The sequence below is a fragment of the Accipiter gentilis genome, chromosome 23 (genome assembly GCF_929443795.1).
Source record: "Accipiter gentilis chromosome 23, bAccGen1.1, whole genome shotgun sequence".
NCBI classification, from domain to species: Eukaryota; Metazoa; Chordata; class Aves; order Accipitriformes; family Accipitridae; genus Astur; species Astur gentilis.
The window spans coordinates 24,519,277-24,535,825 of NC_064902.1; the positions used below are offsets into that span (position 1 = coordinate 24,519,277).

Below are 16,549 nucleotides of genomic sequence, written 5' to 3' on the forward strand. Positions count from 1 at the left end.
CCCAACCCAAGTGTCACCAGCCTTAGCTGAGCCTCCACAGAAGAACCACCAACCTGCAGCTCACCCTGCAGCCCAGACAGGAGCTCCTCAGCTCCGGAGAGAGCACGGCTTCCCCCGGCAGCAGAGCAGCCAGCCTCGAGTACCGCTGCAATTCAGAGGAGCAACCGCGGCCACAAACGCCCTGCAAAGCTGTCCTGCCACCAAACACAGCCACAGCAGGGACCCCAGCTTGGACCACAGCCTGCAAAACCAGATTTGCCAATGGTTGAAGAAATGTGATCTAGCTTCTCCTCTGCCTTTGATAATCAACTTATACTTCCCGTAAGCCCTGCTGCTGAGGCCAGCAAGCCATCACTGACCTCGGCTGAGGCAAGGTCAGACCTGGAGCTGGCTCAGTTAAACGTCTCCAACTCAAACACTAAAAACTCAATCCCCACTAGGTCCTACTTCTCTCTCTCTTGGATTTGGGTAAGCCAAAAGGCTTTCCGGCTGGCCACGGCGAGAGGTGTGCCCGAGCGATGCACGGCCAAACGCCAGGGACCGTATGCTGCTGGTCAGCGGGAGGGCAAAACACTTGGGGTGGAGATGAACAAAACCCAATGGCCCAATTTACTGATGGATGACCCCTGCTGCTGCCAAGAGCAGCCAGGGGAGCTGAGGGGAGAAGCAGCTCAGCACCCAGCATCTTTCTTGGCAGGTTACCACCACGCTGATCAACTGCTTCTTAGTTATGCGCATCCTCGTACCCCAGATATTACATCCCTGCTTCTTTGCCGAGATTGTTTACATTTACATAATGAAAGCACAACACACAAAACCTTCCAGCTCCTCCATGTACCCGCAGCATGTCACAACCCATTAATAAATTCTAGATGGGAGGAATTAAAAGTGACATCTCTGGAAAAAAAATGTTACCCTAATTTACCATCAAAGAGCAATCTACAGCAAAACCGAACAGCTGAACCACAACTGCAGATGCCTTTAACCCTTCTGGAGCTGGTTCATTTGCCCAACAATCCTGTACAGTACAGTCCCCCCAGGAGGAGTGCTTCAAGCACTTTACTCATCATATTCAAAACCAGACTGGATAAAACAGTGGAAGATACCTCCTCCGAGCAATCTCATACCAGCTGCAAGGCCGGACTGGATGTCTTAAAAAGCCTTTTACCAGGATGGTCATATTCCCACACATGTGCCTAAGGCTTCCCACCAAACACTGCTGAGAAGTGGGAAGCGCAGCCCCAGATCCCTTTTGGGCACAGTGTGCAATAGGTTAAGAAAAATACCTAACCTGAATATCCCCAAAAGTGGCAGCTTCCCTATCCACATTAAGGACTAACAATGACACAAAATAAGCCTTTTCCATGATTTAGCTGAACATTATTTCCAGGGCCAGGTGAGTCCTGCTACAATTTAAACCTCCAGGGACAAATGCGAGTGAAATCACAGATCCCCACAACTCTATTGTAAAGCCTCCTTTTGATTAAAAGCAGGTGCTGGCTTTGGCAGGCTGCAGATGGAGTCAGTGCTACCTCACCTCTCCTGGCAGAAGATGGGGGAGGGAGAAACAAGGAGCAACAATTTCTATAGAATATAAGTGTTGGGCCTTAAAAATTGAAATCTAAATTCAAAAGAGGTGGGGGAAAAAGATGAATGAAAAGCAAACACAAAGAAATAATTCTGCTGAATGGATGAAACACTTTATCATCTTGTCCTGGCTGAGAACTGACTACAAGAAAGCACTTCAAACACTCTATTTATGTCCTTGTTTGAATGTTGACAAGATTTGTCCTATGGTTCAAAGTGAGATACACCATTCACAGACCTAGGAAAGGTCAGCAGAAGTATAGTCTTAATATACATCTCAAAAACGGCTTCAGAGTAACATGCAAATGGGAGGGAGATTTTGAGACAGACTTAGAACTCAACTAACCAATATATCCCAAATCTGAAGGCCAGAAGGACAGGAAAAGGGATGATGTACCATATCAGATCAGCAATCCAAACCTGACCTTGCAGTTTAATTTCTAGGTCAGATCTATAAACTAGAGGAAACTGGCCATAAAAATATCACAATAAATTTACTCTCCAGTTGAGCTAAAATTTCAAGATAACCACTGATTTGAAGCCCTTCTCCTGTTTGGAGAGGCAGCCATCCCAGCAGGCTCACCCTGCTCGCTAGCTGCAGTTCTCCAGCTACCCGTTGAAAACAACTGAAAAAAATTAAGAAAAACATAAGAGCCATACAGCCAGGCGAAATGTCCACCTAGCCCACCATGGTATAACTGAGGGCAGCCATTAGCGAATGCCCAGAAGCAGAAGAAAAGGGCCAGCAATGCCATCAAGCACATTCACGATGTGACAAGATGCAGGACCGTGATTCCCAAGCCCAACGTTGTGCTGGCAGTGGGGCTGGGCAGCTTCCAATAGGGAACAGTCCTTCACATCTACCTGAGGACTCGGGTTACACATCTGGCTTTCAAAAACATGGTATGAGGCAACAGATGTGTAGTATTACCCATAATATTGCAAATATATATAGTATTAATGATGTACAAAAGTCTTTCCTTTTTACGTTCTCTTTCTGCCTGATGACCACCCATGGCTTATGTTAGCAGGCACGACGAGGTCCTCATTTCTACTCACTTCCTACACACTGCTGTGACTCTTCATGCTCTTACCACATTACACACTCCCCCCTCATTTTCAACTGAAGAGGCCTGGTCCACCTCACTGCAAGATTCCTACAAGTCTTTGATGATCATTTTTAATTTGGTTATCATTAATATTTCTCTATCATCAGCAGACTTTGTCATTTTACTATTCATCCTTTTCCCAAATAATTTATTAGGAGCTCCACTAAAATTCTTCCTTTTGTTCCCTATCTTTTAACCAGCCATTACCCCAGAAAACAACCACTCCTTATTCTTCAACAGCTTCTTTTCTTGAGCACATCAGCAAAGGACCTTTTCCAAAGCCTGTAAGACACTCCAGGTACTCTGCCAACTTATTCACATGACCACTGGCTCCTAGAAATACCTCCACTAGATTTGAGGCCTGACTTCTCTTCAGAAAGCCACACCGACTCCTCTCTTGTATCTGCCTACATGCCTTTCATTCTGCTCTTTACTGAAGTTTCATCCAACAAGTCTGTTTTCAAAGTCAGATTACTGATCTTTCTCTGAAGCTCTGCAGGAATCTTTAAAAAAGTCATCATGTTTTCCACATTTCATTCCCCTGGCACTGACAACAGTTTAAGCATCAGGTCACACCTCGCTGCTAGTCACTTGACAGTTTTATATCTCAGTTTCTTTAAAATTCTTGGATAAATATTATCGAGAAAGACTTATAAGTGATAGTGCCTTGTACAGATTTGCTCTGCAACATCTAATGGCAATTCAGTTGGACAAGGTTCCTCAGGTTGGTAACACCACCCCAAGAAAATCTCTAGTCTAAGCTTTTCCATAACAAGTATCAAGCTAAAGAAGCCAGATGGCCTTTGGCTGTTCCTCATAGCGTTTTTGCACCTCACCCATCTAGTCCTCCTTCACATCCTGCAGCAGGTTTCTGTCTTGTGATTTCGGAGAAGTTTTTGTTTGCTTTATGTCTTTAGCAAGTTGCCTCTGAGAATTTTACTTGGCCTGCCTTACTATGGTTTTACGTTTTCACTGTCCAGAGTTCAAACTCCTCTCTAGCTTTCTCATTAAAATGTGATGTGTACTTTGTAGAAAGTCTTGTTATCTTTCTCTGCTTTTTAACAATGTTGGCTTTTCTGTATCTCTTTAGACTTTGCGGGGGGGGGGGGGGGGGGGCACAGTTGTGTAGAAGTCCACAACGAGCTTCTATTTTAGACTAAAATGCAAGGATGGATCCTTGCTGAGAAGAACTCTCCATCTCTATTTTGGTTACCTTTTTAAAGAGCCTGATGACATCCTCACTGATCTGTGACAGCCGAACGATGACATTGTTCATGAAGATGTCATTCAGGGTGGCGTGATCTCTGCTCTCTCGACGGGTCTGCGTCAGAACCAGGTACCAGCAGTTCACAGGGGAAAGTAGGTGCTGATCTTTCCTAGGGAGGTGCAGGGGGGGGAAAAAAAAATCAAAACGGCTGAGCGAACAAGTCAAAAAGGCACATGACTTTCAAATGAATGCTGCCAGCATATTAACAGTGCCTTCCTCCACCGCATACATCCGCTACAATCTGTCGTGCCCCCAGAGGAAAGTGTGTGAGCTCCTCTTGGCTGCCTCCCCTCCCCAGAAACCGCTGCAGCGTCCAGCCAAGCACCTGGCAGCCCCTCAGCGCAGCAGCCGGAGTGCCAGCCCGCCTCTCCAGCGCAAGGCTGCGAGCACGACGGCCTTCTCCTGCCGTCCCCACCGACCCGCAGGGAGGACACCCGGCCGCAGCATCCTCCGCCGCTGCCACCCCTCGCCTCCCACTCCCCTCTCCCTCCCCAGGGCGGCCGGAGCTCTGCGACGGAGGCAATCGGCGCACCACGGACTTTCCACCAGCTCAGAGCCACGTCCTTTTGGTGGATGCCGTGGGGTCATCGGTGCGGGTCTGGGTGCTGGCCCAGAGCCGCTGCCCCGACTGGCACAGCAGTGCGACCCGGCAGACACCCCGTGCTCAGACAGACGGATGCCTGCTCGCCAGCTGACCACAGCACCACCTCCTCTTCGGTGCAGGAAAGGTGCTTAAGTATCTCTGCCACCACAGAAGCTCCCAGTCTAAATATTGTACACGAGGGTTTCAATCAAGCCAGGAAATTCCCATCCTTTGCCCCAAGCTGCTCTCTCCCACAGCTTCGTCCTTATTTACCAGCCTCCCACAGCTGCCGGTGGCAGGACAGAGGCTTTCTGTGCAGGGGAGATGGATGTTCTGATGCTGACCCTGGGCGCAGCCCTGTCCTCCACTCAACACACATATATACAGACCTTTGCATACAATCTGCCCTACACAGCTTGGTTTTTCTGCCCTACCTCGACTTCTTGGGGCACCCAGCGTGCATTCTGGTCCACTGCTCCATACCTATGCTTTAAAAAGGCACTGTCTGCAAAAGGTCAGTTAGCAGTACTGCAGTAACACAGTACAGATACGCCAGGCAACAGCTCTGAAGGACGTGAAAACGGGCGAGTCAGCCGGAGACAACACGAGAGCTGGTCGCTTGACCCAGCTGGGCTGGGAACCCATCTGCGGCCCTGCTCCAGTTTCCAGGAACCTCTTTCGGAGTTTCTTTCAGCTGTTCAAGAGCTTCCCCATAGGGACATCCAGAGGAACACACACAAAATCAGACCCCCAACCAGACCTTTCCCAAACCGGGTGCTCTGGAGGATGGTACAGGAGAAGAGACGTCCCTGGCAATCCCTTCAACGCTTTGCAAGGGAGACAGTTTTACTTCCTTTTTCCACTTGGCGCTATTAATAAGGTTGTCGCTTCCATTTCAGAAAGAGCCCATTTGCCGCACAATCTGTTGTACCGCATTTAGTCCACTAAACTGTGCTGGAGAAAATGTTTTGCATCCAACGTTAACACAAAGTGTCTGCGCACAACTTGAATACATTCATGCATGCTGAATACTTACAACGGTCTTAGCCCAACTCACACTGCAGACAACAAAGAGACTGCCAGAGCGGCAGCAGGTGTCAGGCCGGGTGACCTGAAGAGTCCCCAGGAGCCACACAGCGTCCTCAGAGCAAGCTCATCCCCACCCGGCTCGCTGCCAAGGAGCACCCCGAGACCCTGACTCACCTGGAAGCCAGGGGTGGTCCAAAAAACTCTCTTCTGAGGGAAATTTCAACAAACATTTCATACTTGATTAGAGCTTAACGAATTTCGATATGTTCCATCTCAACACTGAGAAAAACCTGCACTGCTCTCCATGTACTGCTTTTAGTACTGACAGCAAATTAATCAAGAGTGAACCAAAATTTCCAGAAATGATACAACTGAAAGAAAACATCTCACATTGTCCAACTGAGACACTTTGAAATAGATCCTCTAAATGAGGCAGCCGAGTGATTTGTTCCAAACGTTTCACCTACACAGTTTTCTCTGGCCAAACCAACGCTTTCCTACAAGATGTGCTGATTCCACAGAAACAGCTCCTTTTGGCAGAGACCTCCCCTGCCACCCTCCTGCCTGGGCAGGTCTCCCCATGTGCCCATGGCCGTGCCTGATAGACGTGTTCAAGCCCCAGAGGCTTCTCCCTCCCCAGCACCTAAAGACACGTGCAAGCTGCCCGGGGAGCGCCCGCTGCTTCGCCCACGCGGCAGCCGGGTCTGCTCACACCCGGGCTCGGCAGCCTACGCGCACCGACAGCGCTGGCAACGCAGCCGTGATGGACACGGGCCTCAGACCCCCTGTGCTCAAAGAAGACTCTCCTTCCCAAGAAATCCTGCAATCAGAAAGCTAGCCCACACTCGCCACAGCTACACTGTGCAGCTGAAGCCTTCACACAGGTAATCCTCCTCATCCAAGATGTTCTCACCCACGGTACCAGGGCTGGTGCAGCCCACCTCACCACTGAACCCATGGAGAGGAAGGCAAGGTGACTCCAGGAAATCTCTGCATGCATGTACGGACAAAACAACTGCATATAAAAGCATGAATGAGTCTGTCAACCCAGAATCACCATGAACAGCCCAGCACCGCAGCAATTACCACTATTAAGGGCTGGGCCACAGCCTGCTGCACATGGCTACACAGGGACAAAGGAATAGCTGAACATACCGTATTTCTCAAGAGCTTCAAAAGCCTCATCAGAATAATGACATTCATGAGCAAGCTGGGGAAGCAGTGCAGATGAACCTAATAAAGGGCAGGTACAAAGCAGTCTGGAAGAAAAATATATTCAGGGAGTCTCAACATGGAGTGAGACAGTGAGGACTCAGCAGAAGTGTGCACTGAAATCAAGCTGACCCTGTTAACACTACCAATACCATCACAAATCACCAGGCACTTGTGCCCAGGTGTCTTATAAAGGTGGAGAATCATTGTCACCTGTAGATACTTCACAACAACATCCTTCCAATACTGTAAAAACACAATAAGCAATGGCACTGCCATAACATTGCTCTCAGCTGATGGCAGAGGCACACACACACAAGTCTTTGTGGGCTCCATCTCTGAACAAGAGCACCTTCCTCAGCCCATACTGGCCAATTCCTTCCCCAGGACAGTTATCCCCAACAGCAGCACCAGCCTAGCACCACACAACTGACAAGCAACAGTCAGATGCAAAAAGAACAGATATCATTTGAATGGCAATTCATTTTCAGCAGACTTTTGCATTAGACAACAGTAAAGCCTTGCTTGCTAGAGAGACTGAGTAAACAGATTAAGTGGGATTTAGTAATATGGAATAAATAGGATTTAGTAATGTAACAGCAGAAATCACCGCTCTTGCGGCTGAAACAGGAAACAAAAAAATTACAAGGGGTTAGAGAAAGAAAAAGGCTGCAAAGAGCCAGGGGCTAGCAAGGCTAAGTGCATCAGACAGGCGAAACCTTCAATTTTCTGGGAAAGGAGCTAAAGAGTGGCTGCAGTCTTTGGCCGTTCAATTGAATGACACTCATTTCATCTTGAGCAAAGGGCATAATCCCAGCTGAGAGACTATTTCATGGACACCGCTGTCAGAAGAAGAGACAGGGACAAATCCTATGGCCAGGGGAGACAAAGGTGGGGAACTTCAGCTGACGTGCTGCATGGGAAGCAGCCAGGACGAGTATCCGCCTCCATGCTGCAGGCGCTGCCGCATGGCCCCCAGGGTGCAGACCCTGCCAGCCACATCTCGGTGGCACCGCTCACGCTGCCCAGCGAGACCCCACGCCTCGAGAAACTGCTGGGGAGAGCTGCTTGCGGCAAGGAACACGAGGAGGAGCAGGGAGGAAAACCCTGACAGCTACCAACACACACGTGCGAACGCTGAGCATCGTCCTGTGGAGCCCAGCCTGACACCTCCGACCGGGCACACTCGAGTGCACCGGGAGAGCAGGGACCAGCTCCTCCAACAGCGACGGGACAGTGGTGTTCACAGGAGCCTTGAAGTCACAGCTGCCAACCAGCCAGCGTAACGGCACAAGCTACGTAACCTCATCAGAAAACACAGTCACCTCCAGACTTAAGTTCTGACTTGAGTTTGTTTGGGTTTTTGAGGGGGGATCTTTTTGTTTTAGCCAAGCTTGAGAGCGTGGTTAAACTGAAAAGAAGCTGCTTTTGAAAACTTGCACATATTCACACGTTCACGGATTTTAGTTTTCATCATCTGTTTGAGCTTCACACAATTCCAGCATCCAGTTCATACTTCCTATTTCAAAGCTTTGTTTCAAAACATTTCCACTATGGATTTGCCTAGCTTCAAGACTGTAAGGGTGTATACACAGAAAACATATACATACTTCATTTTAAAAAACTGCAGTAAATTAGATTTCCAGAAACTGCTGCCAAGTCTGAGCCTGTAAGCAGATCTGTGTGCAACGTGAAGCACTCTGACATCTAAGGATTGGACTACATACAGAAAACAGGGTTTATGAAATGGGCCTACCATTATTTGCACAATCAAATCAGTGGCTGAATTCAAGCCTCTTAAAAAAAATCAAGGGGCTTGACTCCTTCCTAGTCCCTGATTCATATTTTTATTGTACTACTCAAAGAAGTGCATAGTAAGTCTAATTTGGGCAGCACAGGTCAGTAATGCTGTGGTGAAAGTCTTGGAAAAAGGCTGTTTGAGTTCTTGTTGTGAACCCTGCACAGTGATAAGACAGACAAGGTCACCACTGTTGCTACTCCACTTTCGAACTGTGCAGCTACAAAAATCTACTGTTCCAGGCAGTCTCTGGCCCAACATTTTGTACCATTTTGCCCCTGGAAACACCTGCTTACTTGAACTGGTGCTCTCTGGAGCTGCGTATCTTGGAGGAGAATCGTTCAGCCAGTTTCTCCAGGCTCCTGGAGTACTCCAGCTCGATCTCAGCCTTCCTGCGGAAGAACTCCTGCAGGTCCTGCAGCAGTTGCAGGCGCGACTCCGACTGCTGCTCCAGACATTTGAACTGCTCGACCAGCTGAGTTCGGATTTCTGCATGCACACAAGAGAGAAAAAGAAGAAGATACAATGTCAGCAACAAACACTGCCTAGGAAGGTTGTCTTTCCTTGTCTCAGAGCAAACTGCACAGGCAGCGTTAGAGCAGGCTCCCTCACAAGCCTCAGTTTTAATTCAAGGCTTGCTAAAGCCAACAGATTTTTTTTTTCCAAGAAAGAGCAGAAGAATTTCATTCACCAGCCTCACATTAAAACCTTGCTCTTTGTCAAAATAAACAGCTACGTAAGTACACAGAGACCAACCCTCAGAGCTTTTCAGCTGCCTTTTTGAAACTAGAAAATGATACTTCAGTTTATCTAGTACTACCTGAAATCCTGCATCCTTTGCATATAAACTAACATATTATTTCTTGATGAACGACCATTTGAATTCCCCCTAAAGAGCTGATAATGACCTGAGGGAAGCTGGCACTGTAAATGCCTACTCCTCTCACCCACGTCCTCCCAGCGCTGCCAGGTTAACTGGCAAATCAAACTTGTCTTGGGCTCAAAGGCTTAAAAAGTCTGTCAGACCCCCCCAAACTCCAGCTCATAAACCACCACAGACTTTATCTGTTCCAGGTGGTTTTGCTTTCTCATAAGGACCTTCAGACACTGTGACAGATACAGTACGACCCCCCGCAACCTTTGCCGAAGAGGGGCTCTGCGGTGCCTGGAGGGTGCCTGTGCAGAAGAGGGAGAGAGGGTGGGGGAGCCTTGGGCAGCCTGAATCTCGGCCGCAGCATCGCCAGGGTGCCTGCTGCCTCCTGCCATGAACAAGCACCCCACGAGCAGCAGACAGACCTGTTCTCCAGGGCTGACTCCTATCTGGCACACCAATTCTGCTCAGCACATTCAAATTATTGTAAGACTGGTTTAATGTTTCTCCTGTTTTTGCGTCGGAGTTGTATTTTTCGCCTTGATCAACTTCATTTTGAGGATACTTCTCTCCCATGGTAAAAGACCAATTGCACTTTTTCCAGCTCCCCCTTCTCACATAACGCAGCCAAGGCTGCAAATCCCCAACATGGGGCTTATCCCAGGAAAACAGGCAAGCACCAGAGAAAGAAACGCTGCTCACAAAGCGCAGTCAGACCCTTCGCCCTCTGCAAGAGGAGCAACGCAGTACCCGTGGCACAGGGTGTGACAGAAATACACCTTCCAAACCGCTTCCCAAACATGGGGAAGGTGTTCAGCAGCTCTTGGAAATGCTGCACAGCGAGGAAGCCTGTGCAGGCAGTTGTTCTCCCTTGCAGGAGCAGCAGCTGGGCTCTGCCCGGTGGGAAGGGGAGCCCTGCAGGGAGCGGGCATGCAGAGCTGCAAACAGGAGGGAAAAAATGAGACTAGACATAGAAAAAAAAAATATTCAGAGTGAGAACAATTGGGCTGAGCAGGCTTCCAGAGGGGGCAGCTGCACAGCGGAGGGATCAGACAAGCCAGAATCCCAGAGGTCAGATGATGAAATAGTCTGTGCAATGCCTGCCTGTTCCCAGACGCCAAGGGGAGAGCGGAGAGCAGCCCCCCAGGCCCTCCCCACCACAACACACCCCACCTGCAGAAGGCAGCCAGACACCTCAGCTGTGTGGGTCAGCTCCCAGCAACAGCGTATTACTGCACATGCTCACCTTGAGAAACTTAGCTTTCTACCCCCAGTGAAAGTGGTGCACAGAAATGCACTCTGCTAAGCAGACAAGGCACTTGCAGCCATTTTGGTCCATCCACAGCAATAGCCTTTTTAATGCTGTGAACATTTTTATAAACAATCCATAATAAACAACATATTCTTTAACTTTTCCTAAGGTTTGTGATTAAGTATATTTTTCTCGCTTTAGTCACCTGTAGCTGATGGACCCCAACAGGATATATTTGAAAGCATTCCTAGCAAAAAAGCCAGCAGAAAAGCTTGGCAGCAGGAGCACAGCATCGTGCTTGCTCCCTTCACCATGCGTGCACCCTTGGGGCTCGACGGGGCCAGAGCAGTACAGGACAGCACACCACGACACCTCGGACAGCCTCTGTCCCACCTTGTTCCCTGCCTGGCTCCCACAGATGTGCCAATTCACTGCTGGCCTAACGCTAGCAGTAACAGCACCACCACCAATTCAACTCCCTCTCTTGTGTACTAACGCTATTTTTTCCTTTCCAAATTAGTGCCTAGACCCCCTCAAGCTCTGCAGCCCACCAAATCCAGGGGGAAGCCCCATCTCCACCTGCTCTTTGCCCTAGTACCCTACAGCCTCCTTGCATAGTCTTGCAGATCTGTGCAACCCAGAGGGCGAATCCTGCACTCAACCAACAAACCCTTGGGCCAGCCAGTCGCTCCCCAAGAGTGCACACAGGACCCACAGCCCCACACTACAGCACTTGGACACTCACACCACACCTCACTGCCTGGTAGTGAGCCATTTCTTTTTTAACATGATGGACCAGACCCACACCTGAGCTAAGCTGACAGGCAGCTCTCAAAACATCAAGTTTGGCTGATTTATAAACACCCAAACTCCTGGCCATTTTGGGGAGGCAAGGGTAGAGGGGCAACAGAGGACATGAGAGCGAGAGGGGAAAGAACATGATTTTGGTGATAGCAGAGTTTACCATTTAAACTAGCATCGCATCCCAGCTCAGACAGCATCCAGGCCACAAGTCGCAGCTTTCCCTCCATCACCTCATGAGCTTACAATACATTAACAGTTAGCTCCCAAACTCGGTGCATCACCAAACAAGACAAAGCACACGCACGCCACCATGTATGCGCATACGCGTGCAGGAGAAATGCAACTTGTGGTTATTGGAGAAGTTGTGCATCAGGGCTCGCTGAACTGGGCAGCCCCAAGTTCTCTTTCCCCAGCGCATCTCAGGCTCGATTATCAGCCAAGAGGCTCACGGACACCACAGGAGGAAGGAAGATGACAGGTATTTGTGGGTGCTTCTTTAGTTCAAGTGCTTCTCCATGCAGCTCAGGGATTTCGCCGTGCCACAGCCTGGCAGGCTCCGGCGTGCTCCTGGCAAGCCCACGCCAGCCTGGCAGGCGGAGGAGGAAGCGGTTCCCAGCGGCAGCAGGAACCCCGGGCGCTGCCAGCCCTGCCGGACCGCAGGCACCTTCTGCGAGAGATGCAGAGCCCTCGCCTGCCCTCCCACGCTGCGAGGGGGTGCTCGGCCTCCTGCAGGGATTAAGAGGAGCGGACTGCAAATGCGGGCTCTTGGGTGACTTTCTGCCTGGATTTTCTGCAACAGCAGGAGCTGTACTTTTCTAAACTTCTGGTGCAAGGCTGCAGCATGTTGAACTGTCGCTGCATATGTGACAGGAGGACGACTCCGCCTGTACTAAGAAAGAAGTCCTAAAATTGGTAAAGCTCTTTGGCAAGAGGACTAGGACCATCCTTGGTTCCTTCTGCAAATTCAGCATGGTAAGAAGACAAATGGTAACTTACCTACAAGGGCCACAGCAAATTAAAAATACCTCTACTGCTTGAACACATGCTCTTGAAATTGCTGCATCATAATTGGGAAGCTCAGTGACCTGAACCAAGACAATACAGTGGTGTCGTTCCAATGCGTGAAACAATCTTCAGTATGCGCACATATATATATATATATATATATGCACACAAGGCAGGCGAGCCCTACCCATCCCCTGCCAGCATCAGGCTGTCCCACAACTTCGCAGCTACAGCAAGGTCCTATCCAGACAACGATTGCTCCGTACTGGATGCAGAATTAATAAATTATTAAGTAATGATGATGCAAAGCACTGACTGAAATCACAAAACATTTATGGACAATTTCAAGCTCTTTAAATTGGTGAGGATCCCATGTGGAGGAGCTTAAAATTGCCATTATGAGAATCTGGCAATCTGGTATTTCTACATATAACAACCATCATGCAAGACTGAGTCACTCACAGCCTGATCAGGTGAACTTGGAGAGCTTCAGGAACAAGGACACTTGCAGCAATCTCATTACTGGGTAATTTAACGATGGCAGTAGTGAGACTGGAGGCTGCAGGCTGTGTGAAAGTCACCTAAAACAAGAAATCCCCTTGGAAATAACAAATGCTGAAAGCTCTGAAGTTTATCAGTTACCTTATGTGGGATCCTCCATAGGCACTGCTTTTATAGCACTTCCTTTATGTTCTTGAGACTTTATAAGAGCAGATAGCATAATTGTTCATAAAAATGCATCTGAGGCTCATACACAGTCTTGGCAAGGGACTCAACACACTGCACTTGGCCACTAACAAAGCCATTTTCCATTCCTGAAGTCTGCCTGGATAACTGTGTAACCATCCCTGCAGTAGCCAAAGCACTCTAACTCATTCCTGACCTACATCCATCCCATCAGCAGACACGAGGCTGCTGGACACAGGAGCCAGAAGGGCTGAGGTCCCAGGCAGAGGAGAAAGGGTGATATGCAGCAGGGATGCTCAGCACAACTGCTGACTCTACCGAGGCAGTGCTGCATGGTCAGGGCTCCCCTGTGACTCTGGGCATCTGCTGCACACAAACATTAGCCCTCATTCACAGCTGGGCTGCAGAACACCCTGAAATGAAAGACAATTCCGCTATATAAGCAATGGTAGAAATACCTGCTTAAAAAAAAAAAAAATATATATATATATAAAAAAAAATAAGGCTGCCAAAAGAATGGAGAAAAAGAAATTAAATTCTCATTGCAAATGAGGTCTCAAAATGACTGGTGTCAGAGTGCCTTGGTCTTTACTCTTGCGTGAAAATAAGCAGTATCCTATTGCTATGGTATCCAGCACCATGCCGAAACACAGAGCAGCACACCTCAGAAACAATGCTGCTTCTCCATCCCTTCTTCCTCACATTTGCATTTGTAGTCAGAAAATAGATTCGGTCCCCTTGCAATGGCACTTTCTCTGGGGAGAGAGGAAGGATGCTTTAATGCCACACAGCAATATTTAGCCTGGTTTTGCTACAGAGATGCGTGGGAATGCCTGGAGAAGCTCAGTGAACTTCCAGAAAGCAGTACTTGGTCATCACACCTGAAAGCTTGTCCAGTCCTTGGTAGCTGGGACTCCAGCATTTGCTGAAAAATAGCCTAAGCTTTACAGAAAGATCACATGTATGTAGCACTGCAGCTTTGATTTCATCAGGAAGACTGTTCTTCAGGGACTCTGCGTTGTGCAAGAGCTGTGATGCCTTATGGGATCAACAGAAGACGACCACCTACGCAGTCATGGCTTCCGACAGCTCCCTTGCTTTCCACCCGAGCAGAGCCAGGATGCGAGATGGCAGGCTGGTGCTGTCATCCACCGAGCTCGTCAAAACAGCTTCCCGGGGTACAGCATGCCTGCTACGTTACAGCGATGCTTCATATGCACCCCGTTTTGTAGGCAAGCACTTTCCCCATTACACAACTTCTGCGGTTAACGATGGCATTCACTGGGGCTGAGGGTGGCTAAGAGTAACCACCTTTGAATTAAGCCTCTTAAAAACCCCACTGCTACGCTCCTACGAGATACAAAGGTAACAGTTTCATAACAAAACATTTTTAAAACCTTCACATTCCTCTGCCAACCAGAGTTTCCTTCCCACACAAGGTCAGTGGAAATTTCATTACATCCCATATGGATTTTACATTCCCACTCCTGCCGGTGCCAACACAGGACTTGCTTTACAGAGCTCTGCTTTCCTGAGCAAGTTTGATATAGATTTTTATTTTAAAAGACACAGATTAGATCTCTAGTTCTCTTTTCATAGTGGATTACAACTCAAGGTGGTCTCCAGAACAGCTCTTAAGAACCCTGACAATGCACAGAAATAAAAGGAATATAATAATCCTTCTCCAATGTTTTCAATTTCCTACCTCTTCCTATTTTTTTCCAGATCTGAGCAACTGCTGCTCATCTGATCTGTATATCTGGCACAAAGATTTCTCCTCAGCTCTTACAGGGGTCATTTCAGGCAGTTCAGACAGCAGCAACACACGCAGACTCGCCAAGGCTCCTGTAGCTTTCACCACCCCCTGCTCCCAGTAATTCCCAGGGGAATTCGGAGTTTGTGCCCATCAGACCCAGAGCCAGCAGCCTCCACCACAGCCTCAGTGAGGGTCATTGCCTCCTGCCCACTCACGAGCCCCGCGCCGACCCCGGATAGACAGGCAGGACCCAGCTCCCTCTCCCCCATCATCTCACATGCGCTGGCTCACCCCAGAGTCCTGGTACCAAGGAGGACTCAACAGTGGCATGTCAGTTCCACTGGCAGGGGAGGATGCTCTGGGGCATCCAGGCATCAGCAAGGCACATTTTGACCTTCACCAACAGAATTTTTCCTTTCCTTTCCCCACTCCTGCAACGTGTTGCTTTGACACCTTCAAGTTTCCTTGCAGGAGTTCAGCCAGGCCAGTACCATCTAAGCATGCAGAGGCAAAGGGCAGTCTTTCCAGACACAGAGAGCCCGTTAGCCATGACCCTAAAGCCACTCAGCTATGAGCAGTCACACAAACGCACGCAGATGGCCACTGACCCCAGGAGCTGTTGCTGCATGTTAAATAGAAAAGGTTTGCAGCAGAAAACAAAATTAAGGGCTGCCGGCATCATTAATGCAAAGACAGAAGCAATAACAGAGAAAACGACATTCTTCAGTGCTCTGGAGGTCTCCGAGTCAGCCGCTCACAAACACAGCCCCCAACAGCGCCTGCATTGTCGCTCCCCTGCTTCCATCGTTACTTTGCTGCCGCATTTAAGAGGCACCCTCCTTTCAATTAAAATGAACTTGCTCTTAAGTAGCCTTTTCAGATAATCATGAAAAAATACAGGCAGACAGAAAAGCCTTTTTCCGCCCTTCATGCCTGCTGCCTAGGGAACGGGCAGGAGCACTTGGAGGACATCCATTTTCCCCTGCCTGCACAGCGATGCTGGAGACCACCCCACTGACGGAGCAGCCACCATTTGCTGTTTGATCCCGACACCCTCCATCCTCTGCCTCACCCCCTAACCCGGCCTGCTCGTGCACCAGAGATGGAGAGAGCAGATCCCCAGTGAACCCAGACCCAACAGGCCTCTACTAACATCCAGAGTGACGCCTTGATGGGCACCAGTGGACAATCCAGACCAAAACCCACACTGTCTTCACCAGCACTGTTTCCAAGCAATTTTCTGGCCAGCAGCATGAGCTGCATCAGTCCTGTCTGTCGGGGGGGGGATTAACAGGCCTTTAATTATAACCTTCAACTAAGCGCCAATTATGTTTTCCATGTTAGACAAATATCTCTTCAGCACCTGACCCCAAAACCTTAAACTCGAAGACAGAGCTAGAAAGCAGAGGACGCTCACGGGAAGAGATCACTAATTGTGAGTCTGTAATTGGAGGGAGGGGAGTCATCTCCAGGCACTCGACTGACGTGCCTCGCGGAGAACTGGCTTTTAGAAACAACTGGAGTGAGACAAGCTCAAAGCACAGGCAATTGGGAACAACTGGGCTACAATAAAGCCTACGAAGAAAGAG

The 16,549-nt window shown here is 48.9% G+C and overlaps 1 protein-coding gene across 4 annotated transcripts in view; it reads right to left on the bottom strand.

Moving 5' to 3' along the window:
- SRGAP3 (SLIT-ROBO Rho GTPase activating protein 3) overlaps window positions 1-16,549 on the bottom strand; it is a 182,250-nt gene that overhangs the window by 60,197 nt on the left and 105,504 nt on the right. For all 4 annotated transcript variants that reach the window (XM_049827128.1, XM_049827129.1, XM_049827127.1 and 1 more), the window contains 2 exons: window positions 8,882-9,074; window positions 3,910-4,072 (listed from right to left, as the gene is read on the bottom strand). In XM_049827128.1, the coding sequence (XP_049683085.1) occupies window positions 3,910-4,072; window positions 8,882-9,074 (356 nt within the window). The remainder of the gene's footprint in view (window positions 1-3,909; window positions 4,073-8,881; window positions 9,075-16,549) is intronic.